The sequence below is a fragment of the Rhinolophus sinicus genome, chromosome 5, assembly GCF_057876585.1.
Source record: "Rhinolophus sinicus isolate RSI-liver-muscle chromosome 5, RSI-T2T, whole genome shotgun sequence".
Classification (NCBI taxonomy): domain Eukaryota; kingdom Metazoa; phylum Chordata; class Mammalia; order Chiroptera; family Rhinolophidae; genus Rhinolophus; species Rhinolophus sinicus.
This window is the reverse complement of record NC_142505.1, coordinates 108,685,703-108,701,586: the sequence shown is the minus strand read 5'-3', so window position 1 is coordinate 108,701,586 and position 15,884 is coordinate 108,685,703. Positions and strand designations below refer to the sequence as shown.

General features: G+C 58.8%; 1 protein-coding gene across 1 annotated transcript; it reads left to right on the top strand.

Annotated features, from left to right (window-relative positions):
- Positions 1-6,521: 6,521 nt before the first annotated feature.
- On the top strand, positions 6,522-15,765 carry FSCN1 (fascin actin-bundling protein 1). The gene is made up of 5 exons (XM_019753667.3): positions 6,522-7,486; positions 13,167-13,323; positions 13,431-13,552; positions 13,775-13,942; positions 14,385-15,765. Exons 1-5 carry the CDS (start codon positions 6,655-6,657, stop codon positions 14,585-14,587), a joined length of 1,482 nt encoding a protein of 493 aa, XP_019609226.1. The 5' UTR covers positions 6,522-6,654; the 3' UTR covers positions 14,588-15,765.
- The last annotated feature ends 119 nt before the right edge of the window (positions 15,766-15,884 follow it).

The following is a 15,884-nucleotide window of genomic DNA, read 5'->3' as shown; positions in this document are numbered from 1 at the left end:
CTGAGCCTACCTAGAGGAGGCTGGTGACATTTGAAGGGGGTCTTTAGGATGAGCAGGGGGTTGGCAGCAGTAAAGGGTGTAGCAGGTGATAGGAACAACATGTGCAAAGGAGCAGCGTCCCCATGTGGATGGGGTGTGAGTGGAGGGGGAGAAGGGAGGTGGGAAGAGATGTGCAGAGGCCAGACCACGGCGGGCTCTGGGCTTTGGGCACTGAGGAGCCATGGATAGGCTCAAGCTCAAAAGGGCAAGCTCAGATTTGCTGTTTGGGAGGCCACCTGGCTGCCTCAGGTGGCTGCACTGGCGCCGATGAGGGTGGTGGCCGAGGCAGCTGTACTGATGAGATGTTTCTTGTTCTTCTTTTCCCGAGTGTCAGAAGTCAGTCAGAATAGCTCAGAACTTGCTGAATTGGGGAAGAGCACGCCCGTTCCTTGCAGCTGACCCAGACACCCCTGGACTGATGTGCATTTATGGTAGAGGGTTCCGTGCAGGCTCAGGGAGGAATGGGTGACCATGCCATTTGACAGATGGAACTGAGACCAGAGACGAGCTTGTCCTGCTGAGGTTTCATGGGCACTGGTGAAGGGAGGGGGGAGTCCCGAAGGGCGGGCGCAGGCTGTCCAGAGCAGGAATGGGGTGGCGGCCAGGTGGGGGGAGGCTGAGGCCTGGCACCAGCCAACAGCCTCTCCATGGCCAGGGAATCCGGCCCTGCTCCTGGCAAGGACATCTTGGCAGGAGCGGGGCTCTGCCCAGGGTGCTAATGTCCTCTTAATTAGCCAGGCACTTGCCAAGCACCCGCCACTACAGCTTCACTTTGCAAAACACACTCAGGCTTCGGACCTGGACCAGCATGTGCCATACTGTGAGTTGGGTTGATAGCCAGGTATGGCCTCTGAGCTGCCCGCTGAGGCCAGTCCAGGTTTCCCTTCAGAGCATCATCATCCAGGATGATGACAGAAATAGAAACAATTTCTACGGACACATTTTCAGTAACAGACACAGGGCAGGCCAGACGCCATACCTTTGCTCCAGCCGAGCCTGGCTCTGCCCTGCTGAACTCCTATTCACCCAGCAGAGGCATCACCTCCTCCTAGAGGCCCTCCTGGAGCTCACGGTTAATTCTGGAGTTCCCCCTGCCCAAGACAATAGCTCATTACGTGGGCCATGCCCTGGATACCCACAGGTTTGATTCCTGTTCTCGAGGGGCTGCAGTTTAGGGCTGGGGCAAGGGGGTCACAAATTTCTTGGCAAATCTGATGAGAGCCATGAGCACATCTCTCCTTAAATCTGGACCACAGCCTGTTCTGCTCGGGCCTCAGTTTCCCTATTTGTAAGCTGAAGGTCCTGAAGCCAGAGAATGGCAGGGATGTTTGTGGAGACGGGGTGATGGGGTGATGGCCTTGTCCTGCCCTCCTTGGCTCTGACCTGACAGTGCTGGGGTGCAGCCGGGAGTCCCAGATGACACAGCTGTCCTGGACCCCGTGCTCAGCAGGGAAGCCAGGCTTGGCAGGAGTCCGGCCCTGGGAAACGTTCCTCCTACTGGAGAGGCACCCATGAGGGGTGCAGGCCGTACCAGGCTGCGTGGAGGGGACCTGAGAGGCATCAGAACCACAAAGATTCCATTCACAGGCTCTCGGCCCCAAGGCTGCCTGTTTGTGGTGGAATGAGCCGTGGACATGTGTGAGTCTGTAACGTGGTTGGCGCTTTTGGCCCCTTATGCAAACATTTTGAGAGAGGGAAAGTGAGGCTCAGAGAGGACGGGGACTTGCAGATGAGAGCTGCGATTCGCCCAGGGCCACCCCAGGGGCTCCAAACCCTGGTGTCTGGATGACCGACCCTCAAGAGAAGCAGGCAAAGCCCTGGGCAGGTGTGAGGTGAGGTTTCCAGCACCTCACTGGGATCCAGAGAGACAGTTTGTGAGACTGCAAAGCCTGGTGTGAAGGGGGGCCCAAGGAAGGAGCAGGTGGGGGCCAGCCCAGCTGGGAGACTCTGAAAAGTTCCGCCTGGAACGGTGAGCAGCCAGGATCCGCCTTGTGCAACAGCTGAAGGCCTGGGTTCAAATCCTGGTTCTGTCACCTCCCAGCTGCATAATGAGTTGTGTTCTTCCCCCACCCAAGACTGATTGATTTTTTTCATTGATGTGAAATTTACATAACATAAAATTAACTATTTTAAAGTGTACAATTCTGTAGCATTTTGTACATTCACAATGTTGTGCAATCACGTCTGTCTAGTTCCAACATTTTCATCCCCCAAAAGGAACCTGGTCCCATTAAGTGTTGTTCCCCACTCCCTCCTCCCAGCCCCAGAGCGCCCCACTCTGGTTTCTGCTGGATCCTGTCTCTTCACCTCTCAGTCTCCTTATCTGTGAAATGGGGATGACTCAAGGTTTGTTGGGAAGTAAAAGCAGATAAAGCCCTCGGCACAAAGATGGTCACTGATTCATGCCTGCTCCCCCACCAGACAAACTCTGTGCTCCCTGAGAGCAGACTCCAGCAGGAGGACCCCAGTTCTCAGGGGCCAGGAGGGTGGAGATTGGGAAGATTTCTGCGAGGAGGAGGAGCCACAGGGAGCCCACAGCATGGGAGCTCAGCTCTGGGGCAGGTAGAGGCAAAGGCCCAGCTGGTCCGGCAGTCACTGCCCCGCATCAGTCAAGCCGGAAGCATAAGGCCCACATGACAGCCCAGTAGGAATCTGATGACCATCCACGTGCCAGTGAGATTGGGGTGGAAGTAATAGCCGTGGTGACAGGGGACTCAATGGGAGGAGTTGCCAAGGCATGGAAGCAAGATGCAGAGCAAGAAAACCAAAGCCAAAACCAAATAAACAAATAAAATCTATGCATTTCTGTATCTACAGGCCTATCCATGTTGCCTATCTCGCCATCAATCAAAAGTCACTCCCTGATCGGCAGCATGCCGCTTCCCTCCTCTTGCCTTTCCTGAGTCTCGATTACACTGGGCACCTCTGTGTCCGGCGAGGTCACAGGGTCCTGTTTGCAGGCCCCACCTCGGGTCCCTGTGGGGAAAGATGGGAACACGGACACTGTGTCCCTGGGCCCCACGGGAGCCCAGGCGCCATCTGAGCTGCCCTGGAACGAGGGCATGGCACAGGGAAAACGGAGATGCTTGGCTGGGGCCAGGCCTGAGCCACTCCCAAGCTGGCCACGGGGCGCCCGACTGCCTGATCTGGGCAGGGAATTGAGGCCACCGGGAAGGGCTGCTCGGCCAGCCCTGAACCCAGCTTCCTGAGTGAGGGTCCTGAGCCGTGGAGACGGAGACCCCTTACCCTAGCCGAGCAGCCTCGGAGAATTCCCTACGCTCACCACCGATGACAGGGGCTGTCTGAAATGAAATCCCAAGGTGCACCCTGGCACAAAAGTCAAGGAGTGGACACGGGAGTCAGGTGGCCTTGATTTGAGTCCCAGCTCTGATACATACTTCCCATGGACAGAGGACAGAGTGAGCTCCCCATCACCAGAAGCGTTCAAGCCAAGACTGGACAGCCTTAACTTTTTACGTGGTGTGTAGGCCACGGTTGAGGGAAGAAGCCCATCCACAGCGTTGGTTTGTGGTTGAGGGCTTCTCTGTTGGGAGGGGGTCCTGCCAAAGCAAGTACCAACAGCAGTAACCCAAATGTCCTTCCATATGGCACCAGTTAAACATGGCACATTCATGCCATAGAATATTATGCAGTTATAAAAAAGAGCGAGGAAGCCACTTCCGTACTAAAGCAGGCTGTACATCAGGTAATAACAGCAGGGTTGAAAATACTGTTCAAAAATGGAGAGAAGACTACAGACCTATGTTTGCTTGTCTTTGTGTAAAGAAAGGAAAATACAAGAAACAAACCTAACAGGTGGTGGAATGGGGATGGGGCGGGGCACGAAGGGCTTTTTAGGTTCTTGGATAGTTGAACTACATGAATGTATCGTCTATTCAGAAAAAAAACGTGAAATAATAATTGAGTTAGACATCTGTTAAAATTGATCTCAATTTTTCATACGCTGATCCCAGCTGACCTCGTTCCACGGGCCCCCGCCTCCCAGGACTCATCTGATTTCCCCCAACACTTCAGGCTCTGTTGTGTTCACTCCACCTTGTCCTACGGGGAAATCCAAGGTCCTCTTTCCGTGTCACCTCCAATTGCTTCATTTGGTTTTAATTTACTCAACAAATAGGCACATGGCTTGGTGTTCCTGGCCAATTGATCCTAAAACTTCGCAGATTCCCCCATCGTTGACTATAGGACATGGGTCCTGGGGATTCCTGGGGACCCTGAGGACTGGAGGGAGGCTGGCACATGTGTCCCCAGGACCCTCCTGTCAACGTTAGTGAAGAATCAAACAGCTGACATTTATTTCGCCACTGCCCACATGCCAGGCACTGTCGTAGGTGTCACCAACTCACCTAAGACCTTCCCAGTTTGAAAAACAGAGTCCCACGTCCCAGGGACGCCCCCATTTTTTTCTGGATAGACAATACATTTATGTAGTTCAACTATCGAAGAATGTACAAATTCCTTTGCCCCCCGTCCCATTCCCATTCTACCATCTGTTAGGTTGGTTTCTTGTATTTTCATTTCTTCACACAAAGACAAATGTGCTTATGTATGTTGGTTCCTCAGACCTCTCAAGTACTTTCCTGTGGTGGGTTCTGCCATTATGCCCCTTTTAGAGATGGGAAGACCAAGCCAGAGATGTGCCTTTGAACCCAGGCTGCCACTATACACGTCGGGACTCACCAGTCTTTCCACCCCTTGAGTGCATCACCTGGGAAGGTCTGGCCCTGCTCCCATCCCTGATCTGACAGAGAGGCTGGAGCTGCCGACACCAGACCCCTTCCTGGCCTCTAGGCCCTGAAGCTGCAGGGGGGCGGACTCAGGGCCAGAAGGGGAGCTACAGACCTGAGAGTGGGGTGCCACCCTGCCCCAATCCAGTAGGCAGCTCTCAGCAAACTCCAGCAATGCTGCCAGCACCCAGCCTGGCACGCCACAGCCCTCCCTGAATGTCTGCTGTTATTCAGCGCCCCCATCCCCACCCCCAAGCCTAGGTAGTTGACCAGAAGTTTGGAGTCTCCCTAACCAGACGAAGGTCTTCCTGGGGACTGGAATGGGTCGTTAGGATGGCCAGGGACAGTGTCTGAATTTCATGCCCTCAGAAACTCTCAGGCCACCCTGAGATGGGGGATTTGTATCTCCTCTACAAAAAAGAAAACTGAGACTCAGAAGAGTTAAGTAACTTGCCTAAGTCACACAGCCAGTGAGACTCTGGGTTTCAAGCCTGTTACACGACCTCAAAATGAGAAGGGTGATTTCCCAGCTCTCCAGGGGGTGTGTTTTGTGGGAGGGGATGCTCAATTCCCTGTCAGTAAATCCATTTGTGGCACAAAGGTGAGAAAATGACACCACCTTCCCCTGGAAGATAAAAATCCCTGGAGGAGGTTGCCTGGGGGGAGGTACAGGCACAGATGACCAGCTAGGGAGCTAGTGCAGTGCCCTCTGCTTTTGCCTGGAGACCTTGTGGGCAGCCTGTGGTCATGCTAGCATTCCAGGGGCCTGCCTGGCATGTGGGGAATGTCCCAGCAAGTCTTGACCTTTGGAAAGGCTCAGAAAAGGGAAGTGCTCCTTGACAGGGGTGGGGTGGGTGTCTGTAGGGAATATCCCCTTTAAGGGAGGAGGATGGAGAGTTCGGGTCCTGAAGGATGAGGGTGTCATTCCTATGTGCCGGCTCAGGGTCCTATAAAGAATCAGAAGGCACACTGGCCCTAGAGCTGGGACCTGGGTTCCGTCCTTCAGGGCTGTGCAGCCTGGAGTTGTCACACCTCTCTGACCTGCCCAGTAAAAGGACACACTACTCACCCCACTGGTCCAGAGACCAGACCCTTTGGCTTTGGTGTCCGCACAATGGGAATGCTGGTTACCTGTGGGGGCCACTACCATAGAGACTTATTTGGGCGAGCCAGGCTGGGTGCCTGGGCCACCTAGAGGGTACTGGGTGGCCTTCAGGGTAATGTCCTGGGAGGTAAGCCTCAGGGAAACACGGCCTCCTCTGAGGGCCAGACTACAAGGCCTGGGTTGGGTCTGTTGTCCCCCCTCCAGCTCCTGGCCTACCCGCCCCCGCTCCCCTATCGACCCACAGGTACTTGCATGGGCCCCTGTCGGCTCTATCAAGGCTCTGCTCTAAGGCCACCTCCACTCTGTAACAACCTCAAACCCGGTTCGTCCTTTCTCCCTGCTAGGTTTGGAGTGAGGGGTCTGGTGCTCTGGGTGAGTCCTGCGGCTGTGGCGCTGCGGAGGTGGGGCTCTGGCTTTCGGGAGAAGGGGCGGCGGCCGAAATGGGGAGCCTAGAGGCCCGCTGTGCAGCAGGAGGGGACGCCGCCAGCCGAGCCACCACCCGTGCCCTTGGGGCTCCAGCGCAGCAGAACTGGCTCCCTCGGCCCCCGCGCCCCCTCCCACGCCGAGCCCCGGCAAGGGGAGGAGCCTCGAGGTGCTGACGTCACCTCGCCTATAAAGAGGCCCCGGCGCCTAGGCCGGCTTTGTGGAGCGCTGAGGAGGGTGCGCGCTGGATCGCCGCCGCCGAACAAAGGAGCCGGGCGCTGCCGCGGGGACCCGCCATCAACCTCCCGGGCCGCGCCGGGCCCTCCGCCCGCCGCCACCATGACCGCCAACGGCACGACCGAGGCAGTGCAGATCCAGTTCGGCCTCATCAACTGCGGCAACAAGTACCTGACTGCCGAGGCGTTCGGGTTCAAGGTGAACGCGTCAGCCAGCAGCCTCAAGAAGAAGCAGATCTGGACGCTGGAGCAGCCGCCCGACGAGGCGGGCAGCGCGGCCGTGTGCCTGCGCAGCCACCTGGGCCGTTACCTGGCGGCAGACAAGGACGGCAACGTGACCTGCGAGCGCGAGGTGCCCGGCGCCGACTGCCGCTTTCTTATCGTGGCGCACGACGACGGCCGCTGGTCGCTGCAGTCTGAGGCGCACCGGCGCTACTTCGGCGGCACCGAGGACCGCCTGTCGTGCTTCGCGCAGACCGTGTCGCCGGCCGAGAAATGGAGCGTGCACATCGCCATGCACCCGCAGGTCAACATCTACAGCCTGACCCGCAAGCGCTACGCGCACCTGAGCGCGCGGCCGGCGGACGAGATCGCGGTGGATCGCGACGTGCCCTGGGGCGTCGACTCGCTAATCACGCTGGCCTTCCAGGACCAGCGCTACAGCGTGCAGACCGCCGACCATCGCTTCCTGCGCCACGACGGGCGCCTGGTAGCGCGCCCTGAGCCCGCCACCGGCTACACGCTCGAATTCCGCTCTGGCAAGGTGGCCTTCCGCGACTGCGAGGGTCGCTACCTGGCGCCGTCGGGGCCCAGCGGCACGCTCAAGGCAGGCAAGGCCACCAAGGTGGGCAAGGACGAGCTCTTTGCCCTGGAGCAGAGCTGCGCCCAGGTCGTGCTGCAGGCGGCCAACGAGAGGAACGTGTCCACGCGCCAGGGTGAGTGGGGATACCGCCCCCGCCTCTCCCGGTGCGTGCACAAAGCGCACTCCACCCCCGGGCCCTCCAGCCTCCCGCCCTTTCTCGCCCGCGGCGCCGCTGCAATCCCGAGCGACGCCCGGTGCGCCCCCGCTAGGCGCGCGGACCACCTCGTCCCGCCTGGGAACGTGCGCTCTGGCCCGGAGGAGGGGGCGAGGGGTGGGGCTTTTGCCTGCTTTGGGCGCCGCTGCACAACCCCCACCCGGTGCTGGGGTTGGGGCTCCCCAGGCCCGCATAAGGTGCTGACGTGTGTGCCACCCTCCGATCCCCCTGCCGAATCTAGGACTCCTCCACGCGCGCTGATTCCTCGAATCGGCGGGCTCAGCCCTTGGTGAGACACCCTTCGCCGTTTCCCTCCCCCAGTCATCGAGCTTTTAGCTCAAGGGCGGAGGCGAGGGTCGTAACACGCCAAGGCTGCGCCCCCAACCCCCACGGGCCGCTGTTCGTCGGGGGGAGGGGGAGTCTTTGATCTCCGCGGGGGTGAGCTTCCACCTCCTAGCCTTCCATGCCTTTCCCCACCCCCTCTGCCGGGTGGGGTCGGCCTCTGCTGGGGTGGGGACCCCCGAGTGTCTGCCTTTCCCCCCAGCCCCTCCTCTCACGTCTGCCCTTGTTGAGGCCGCGGCCTTTGTGAGCAGGGGGGCGGGCTCCTCGACCGGGCCCTCCCTCGCCCCCTTTGTCCTGCAGATGGGAAAACCAGATGCGGCTGGGCGGGGGAGGGGAATCGGCTTTCTGCGGGTGCCCCCTGCTGAGGATCTCCGTACGCCGCCCTCAGGCCCAGTTCCCCAGTCCGGAGCCTCCCCAGGAGGCGGCCTCCCTCCACGCGCCCTGGCCCCGGGACGGCGTGGCGCGGTTGGCGGCTCGCCAGGCTCCCCGGCCCTGCGTCCGCTGCGCGTCCCCGGGGCCGGTGCGCGCTGCTCTGCGGGCGTCCGAGGGCGCCCTCAGCGCAATCCTGGAGATCCCAGCCCGGATCCCTTGGGAAACTCCCTACCCTCGAGTGAACCCACCCGAAGGCTCCCGCCTGGAACAATTGGCTGCAACTCGATGCGTCCTTTCCTAGGGCCTCCCAGTGGCCTGGCCATTTCCTAGGCCTGCACTCCAGAAGTGAGCCCCCCCGCCTTTCCCTCCTTAGATTCTTTCCCAGGCGGCTTCTCTTCCTTCTGGCGTCCCCGCCCCTCCTTTGGTGAAGGCAGTTGATTCCTGAGAGCCGGAAGCCCCACTAGAGGGACTTGTGGGGGTCTTGCTCCCCCAGATGGGAAGTTGGACCCCAGCCTATGGAGGTAGCTGGATGGGAGCCCAGTCAGTGGCCCCCCTCCTGCGGAGGGAGGCCTTCCTCCTGATGGCCACCCTCCTGATTGGGCTCCTCCAAGGGGGTCGCAGGCCCATGGCAGTTCAGGTGGAGTCCCTGGTGGGGTGAAGGCAGCTTTGTGCCTGAGTTTGCTGATTGACATGGCAGTATGGCTTCCAGTCCTACAGATGGGTGGGTTTAGGTCCAGAGAGGTGAAGCCCAAGGTCACACAGCTAGGAAGCAGCATGCAGTACTGGGTCTGTTTGACTCCAGAGGGGGCTCTTATCTGGACCTCCTCGTGCCTCCCAGCCTCTGGGCATACATGGCTTCCCTTTAAGGTCTCACACAGTACTGGGTGGGGCAGGAGCCCCCACCTGTTATGCAGACATTGAGCTCCTGCCAAGTGTGATATGCAGTGGCCTGAATGGTGAACAAGTTGGCATGTTCTGGACCCTTTCCTGGTGGGGCTTGTGTTCTCACTGGGGCATGAGCAACATTCCAAAGGTGTCAAGAAAAGGCCTGGGTCCAAGAAGTACATCAGGGATCTAGATTAGATGGGGGGGGGCACTTAAGCTGACCTGAAGGATGAATAGAAGGCAGTATGAACCATGTGTGGAATGGTGTTGCAGGCACAGCTTGTGCAAAGGCCCTGTGGCAGGAAGGGAGCAGAAAGCCCCAGGTGAGCCTGACACTTTCTGGTAGCCACTGGCAAGGCTGGGCAGATGCCAGCTCCTCTCTAGTAAAGCTTGCTGGGGTGTCATGGTATGATTCAGGCCGATGGGGTCGGAGTAGCTGGAAATTGGGCCAAGAGAAGTATTGGCTCATCTGTGAGTTTAAGGGACATGGAACTGGGGAAGATGGCTTTGGGGGCTGAGATTAGGGCTCCACTGGCTTCAGATATTGGTTCTCACTTCATTCTTATGTTAGCTGAGCCTGGGCCTTCCTGGTGGGATGGAGGATGACTGCAGGACGCTGAGTCAGCATCGGGTATGTGGGGGACAGAGGCCATTTTGGACAGGCCTGCGTGGCAGCGTCTGCACTTCTGACACATGCTGGGAAATGCCAGCCAGGAAGGAGGAGGATCCTGGGCTTAGCGCTGGGGGATGTGAATCACCCCTGCAGGCCTGCACAGGCTGCCTGGTGGGGGCGGGGTGCTCGCTGCTGAAGCAGCAGCCTGCGCTCCTGCCTCAGTTTCCCCATCTGTAAAGAGCTGGCCCTGGGCACATTCTTTCAGCCAAGCTTTATTTCTGGGAGGAGGCCATCACAGCCACCATTAGAGGCAGGGTTGGCCACCAGGAAGTGGGGTCCTGGTGCCTGAGAGCTGATGTGAGGCAGATGGCACATTACATCCTAGGTCCTGGGAAGTGGTATAGCCGTGACCGTTTCACAGATGAGGACATGGCTTGGGCAAAGGGTGGAGGATGGCAGGGACGCAGTGGGAACCTCACCTGCTCTGGGCTTCAGCCAGACCCTGGGCTGTGCCTCACCACATTTTCCAGCTAGTCCCAGAGCCTCCTTGCATCTGGCCAGCTGTGCCTTGGGCACTCCACACTTAGGAAGTACCCTGTCCCAACTACTTGAAGGTGAGGTTGGCTGACTGAGGAAGGGCCGGTCAAGTTGGGCTTTGTAGGATGTATAAGAGTTCTGATGAGGCAGGGCATTTCAGGCCTAGGGAATGAATGGCTTGTGCAAGGACAGAGAAGAGATTTGAAGTGGTCAGGTAGTGGCAAGAGCTGACTGGAAGGAGGGGAAAGGAGGTCACAGATGCTTCCACACCCCTTCCCTAAACTGAGCGGGGCTGTGGGTGGCAGGGAGCGAGTGCTGGGGAGTTTGGGAACTGCTAAGGCCAAAGGGAATGGGGACCAGAAGGGGTGTTAGGCAAAGAGGGGGTACCCCTTTGATCCACCAGAGAATGACTCGGGCGCTGGGGACAGGGAAAGCCATGGTAGAGGGGGCTAGGCAGGGATTCTGGGGGTCTCCATAGGGCTCGAGGCAGTGGGGAGGGGCCCATGGGCTCCCTGCGTCTCCTGCTTCCCCAGGGCTCCTGTGGGCCTGTGACTCAGGTTTTCTGTGCTGCTGTTGATGAAAAGAAAAATCCCAAAGAAAACCCTGTTTCCATAGTAACCTAGCTCTAATTAGAGACTCCAAGGCCAAGAGGGGCCTTCCCGCCTGGGCAGGGCCTTAGAGCCAGGAGGGGCCCTGCTGATGGTAGGGGGGACAACTCCCGTTACCCCACCCACTCCTGTTGGGGGTGGAAGACCTGGAGTCTGCTTGGCACCAGGCCCCTAAATCCTTTCAACCTCCTGGCAGAATGGACAGACTGGCCCTTCTGAAAGGCAGAGGGGGGACCTGAGCCCAAGTGAGGGGAAAGTACTCACCCAAGGCTGCCTGGCTCTGGATTTGGGGACCTCCCAGGCTGGTCTAGGCCTTCTCATCAAACCAGTTCCAGGACTATACACCAGGCTGTCAGGGTCTGAATAACTGAGCAGATGGTATATGGCCCTGGGCAAGTAACGTCCACTGCAGAGCGTGCCTTTGTTCTGTGGGGGGAGGATGTTAGTCGTAACTCCATGGGTTCAGCCAGTGTATGTCCCCAGGTAGCACAGCGCGGCCCCGGCTAAGCTCTCAGTAACTAGTCTCATTGAGTGCCTTGTTTCCTTGCAAGGCTGCATTAAGACGAGCCCTCTGAAGCCCAGGCTGAGGCTGAGCTGGAGACTGGACTTCTGTTCCAGGTCCCTTCCCTGTCCCCTTTGCCCCTCTTTCTGGGGAGCCTCCTCTGCCTTGGCTGCTGCTGAGGTGTCCTCTTGTCTGTCCCCTTCCAACCTTTCGGCCAGTGCGCACCATGCACGGGTCAGGCGGGCTTCTGCAGAGCAGGGGTGGGGCAGGTCAGCAGATTTGCTGGGTAAGAGCTGAGCAAGGGGGGGACCCCAGCCCCAGGTTGTGCTTCCAGGTGTGGCCTTAGGATGGTTCTATTCTTGGTGGTGGCTTAGGCACCCTGCAGGCCCAGCCCACTCACCCATGCTCACCCAGTGATTCCCTGGGGTGTGATGGTGAGTCCAGCTCACGGCCCAGGTCTGGGGTCGTCAGGAGATCCCTGACGTTGGGGCCAAGGGGGTCCAGCAAGCCTGAAGCTGAGCTCAATGGGCTCTGAGGGTCTGGCTCAGGGCCCTGAGCTACCCGTGGAGAACATGTCCACAGTCCATAGAGGGGGTGGGGTTGGGGTAGGGGGCCCGCAGACATCTGAGTCTGCTCCCCTCCCCTCCTGAGAGCCACCAGGACCCCTGACTATCTCTCTGGGTGACCTTGGCCAGGACACACCACCTCTGCCTCAGTTTTCCTCTTTGAAGGTTCCCACCCCCTCACACTGATGTGGGGATGTGACTGGGTTAGGAAGGGACTGACACCTTTCAGGCCCTCCAATTGGTTGCTGGTCCTGGGGAGGGTGCTCGCAGATGCTGGCTGTGCTGCTGCCCGCCAGCCTCCAGCTCCTCGTCTGAAGGGCCACCTGCCGCTCAGAAAGGAGTCATGGCCCAAATAGTGACACGCTGGCAAGCCCCGAGCCTGGGCAATGGCGCTCTGCGGCACAGTCCTGCTGCTGTGGTTCTTAGAACCCAGGGCGCTTGGGGAATGGGAATTGGTTCTGTTGGAACAAGGATGCCGGTTCCAGGTTTTTGCTGGAGTCAGCTTGGGTATGCAAAATGATGCAGATCATATGCAAATCTATAGGGAACGTCAGTATCTGCAGGGGAAACCCACCCGCTGCTCTGCTCCTGGGTGTTTGCCCTGGGTGCAGTGGGCAATGGGAGAGGTGTGGATTCATGCTTACGCCTTTGAGTTTCCTAAATTTCCTGAAATTTAGGAAATGCTGTCCAGTTTTACTCTTGAACTCTTAAACACGTACACAGAAGTAGGAGGGATATGATGAAGCCCACCGTCCCTCTCCCCCAGAAGCAGTATTCTGCCATTTTTTCCGTCTGCCCCTGCACTCACTGTGTTTGGTTGTATGTAAAGCACATCCCTGACGTCAGGGCATTTCATCTTGAAATATTTCTGTCTGTATCTAAAAAATGAGGCCCTTTTCTGACATAACCACAACGTGGTTAACAGTAATTAATCCTTAACATCTAATCCTGGGCCACGTTATGATTCTCCACATTGGCTCTAGAAGGCCTTTCTGCCGAGAAAATGCTAGGAAAATGGAGGTAGCCAGCCTTGCTCCTGGGCTACCCCTGCCTGGGTCCTCTCATGTGCATGCGGAGGGGTTGCAGCAGCGCCCAGCCCTGCGGCAGCCCTGTGTGTGCTGACGTGTGAGGGCAGGGCTGCGGGTACCAGCTGGAAGCCCTGCTCTCCCTGCAGGTATGGACCTGTCGGCCAATCAGGACGAAGAGACCGACCAGGAGACTTTCCAGCTGGAGATTGACCGAGACACCAAAAAGTGTGCCTTCCGCACTCACACGGGCAAGTACTGGACGCTGACGCCCACGGGGGGTGTGCAGTCCACCGCCTCCACCAAGTAAGTGCCCTGCCCATCCCCTTATCACTGCCCTCGCTGGCCAGGCTGGCCCTTCCCATGGAACTGGGGCCTGGGGCGGCGCCACCTAACTGTCCCACCGTCCCCAGGAATGCCAGCTGCTACTTTGACATTGAGTGGCGTGATCGGCGGATCACACTACGTGCGTCCAATGGCAAGTTTGTGACGGCCAAGAAGAACGGGCAGCTGGCCGCCTCGGTGGAGACAGCAGGTAGCTGCCCGTGGGCACCCCCAAGCCCTGGTGCCCCGGAGAGTCTAACCATGCCATGGTCACTCAGCAAGACCGCCTGAGTCCCTCCCTGTGCTGGGCATCCCCCCAAATGGGCCCCCCCAGTACTGGCATGCTGTGTAACCCCAGGCTCCTGCTCTCCCACACTCTGGGCATCCCAGCTCACCCTCATGAGGCTCACAGCCCCTCCCCTTCCTGGGCCAGGGGACACAGAGCTCTTCCTCATGAAGCTGATCAACCGCCCCATTATTGTGTTCCGCGGGGAGCATGGCTTCATCGGCTGCCGCAAGGTCACGGGCACCCTGGACTCCAACCGTTCCAACTACGATGTCTTCCAGCTCGAGTTCAACGATGGTGCCTACAACATTAAAGGCAGGTTCTCCTGGGGACGGCTGCTGGCTGGGGTTCCCCGGGTATGGGCTGGGGGCAGTGTCTGGGTGCCTGCGTGGCCCTGGGGCTCAGCCTGAAGCCCCATGGGGACACATGTCCCGTCGCCCCCAGGGGCTCTAGGCTGGGAGCATCCCTTCCCCCCCTTTTGTCTGCACAGGAGGGAGACTTCCCAGCCTACCCCAGACAGAGCTAGAAGAGGGCTGAGGCGAGCAGAGAGGGATCCAGGGTTCTGGAAATGGTGGACCGGGAGGACACTTGAACTTTGAGACTGAAACCCTGGTGGGGGGAGTGAGGATGGTGGCGATGGATCCCCATCCAGCATGGGAGGGTGGGGGGCTTGGGTGGGCATCGTGGACCCCACCTCGATTCTGGAAGCCATGAGTGCAGGGTGGGAGCTGGGCCTGACAGGGTCTCGCTCCCCCAGACTCCACAGGCAAGTACTGGACGGTGGGCAGTGACTCCTTGGTCACCAGCAGCAGTGACACGCCTGTCGACTTCTTCTTTGAGTTCTGCGACTACAACAAGGTGGCCATCAAGGTGGGTGGGCGCTACCTGAAGGGGGACCACGCAGGGGTCCTGAAGGCCTGCGCTGAGACCATCGACCCTGCCACGCTGTGGGAGTACTAGGCCCCACACCCGTGTCCCCACGCCTGTGTCCCCACCCTGCCCTGACCCCTCTCGCTAACTCTTCTCCAGGTGGGTGCCTCCAAGGGTGGCAAGCCCCTTGCCTTTCAAACTGGAAACCCAGAGCAAACTGTCCCCACCTGTTGTCCTGCGTGGCCTCTCCCTGGGTGGGACAGCGGCAGCAGCCTGGTCCTTGGAGGGATTTTGGATCCCTCTGCCCTCTCTTTGCCGTGGGTGAGGCCGGCACCTCTTTCTTCTGACCTCAGATGACTCTGAGCCTTACTTCCCCAAAGTGGCCAAGGAGCAGTGGGGGCTGGGAAGCCTTCCGGACCCCCTGGGTGTGGTGGGGGCGTAACTGGAATCTCCTGCCCCCTGCCGATATCCCCAACTTCCTAGGAGCCAGGTATTTGCCCCAAGCCCGTAGTTCTGGTGCACCAGCCCTGCATCAGGAGGAAAGCCGTGCAGGGTGGGGCTGAAAGAATGCCCACCACTTGTCCCCTCTGCATGGAGCAGGCCTGCCCGCTGCACATCCTGCTGTGGTCCGCTGTGGTCCGGGGCCCTGCTCCTATCTCCTTTTTCACCCTGGCCTCACTGGAAGGAGAAAATGACCAAATCAGTATTTTTTTTTTAATGAAATGTTATTGGTGGAGGAGGCCCAGGCAAGCCTGGTTATAGCCATGAGTGGTCCTCACGGGGCCTTGTGGGGGGCAGGGGCGTTTTGGATGGCATCTCCAGGCCTTGGTTCCCTCTCTGCCAGTTAGTGGTGGGGCAGGCAGAGCCCCTCCTGAATCCAGAACCTGCTTCCATTTCCCCAGGGGCTCTCACTGGCCCCCTCCCACCTGCCTGCCCAGTCCCTGGCCTGTGTCCCTACCTGGTGGTGCTGGGCCTTTGCTGCCTCAGCCAGAGCCTCCAGTGGGCGTGATGGGTGCTCCTTGTCTGACTGGACTCTGGATCTCGGGGTGGGATGAAGCCGGGTGTCACTCAGCTGGGAGCCTGTGAGGAGCTGTCTGGCCTCAGGCTCCCAGCACTGCCCCTGCCGGCCCCCTGACTGGTTCATCTCCACCATGCATCTCACTGGGTGTCTTGGTCTTTTATTTTTTTGTAAGTGTCATTTGTATAACTAAATGCCCATGATAGTAGCTTCAGACTGGAAAGAGAAAAATAAAATAACGCAAGTCCAATACCGAGGTCGCCTGTGTGTGTTGGGGATGAAGGCAGGTGGGGAGGGGTGGGCCGAGGGCTCCAATGGGTGGTCTGAGCAGCCAGCACACCTCCAGGCAGAGGAGGCTCTACAAGAGTG

Excerpts from the sequence above, each read along its gene's own strand:
- FSCN1 (XM_019753667.3), top strand. The coding sequence starts at position 6,655 with ATGACCGCCAACGGCACGACCGAGGCAGTGCAGATCCAGTTCGGCCTC. Across the intron at positions 7,487-13,166 it reads GAACGTGTCCACGCGCCAGG|GTATGGACCTGTCGGCCAAT; the intron begins GTGAGTGGGGAT and ends CTCTCCCTGCAG. Across the intron at positions 13,943-14,384 it reads TGGTGCCTACAACATTAAAG|ACTCCACAGGCAAGTACTGG; the intron begins GCAGGTTCTCCT and ends TCGCTCCCCCAG.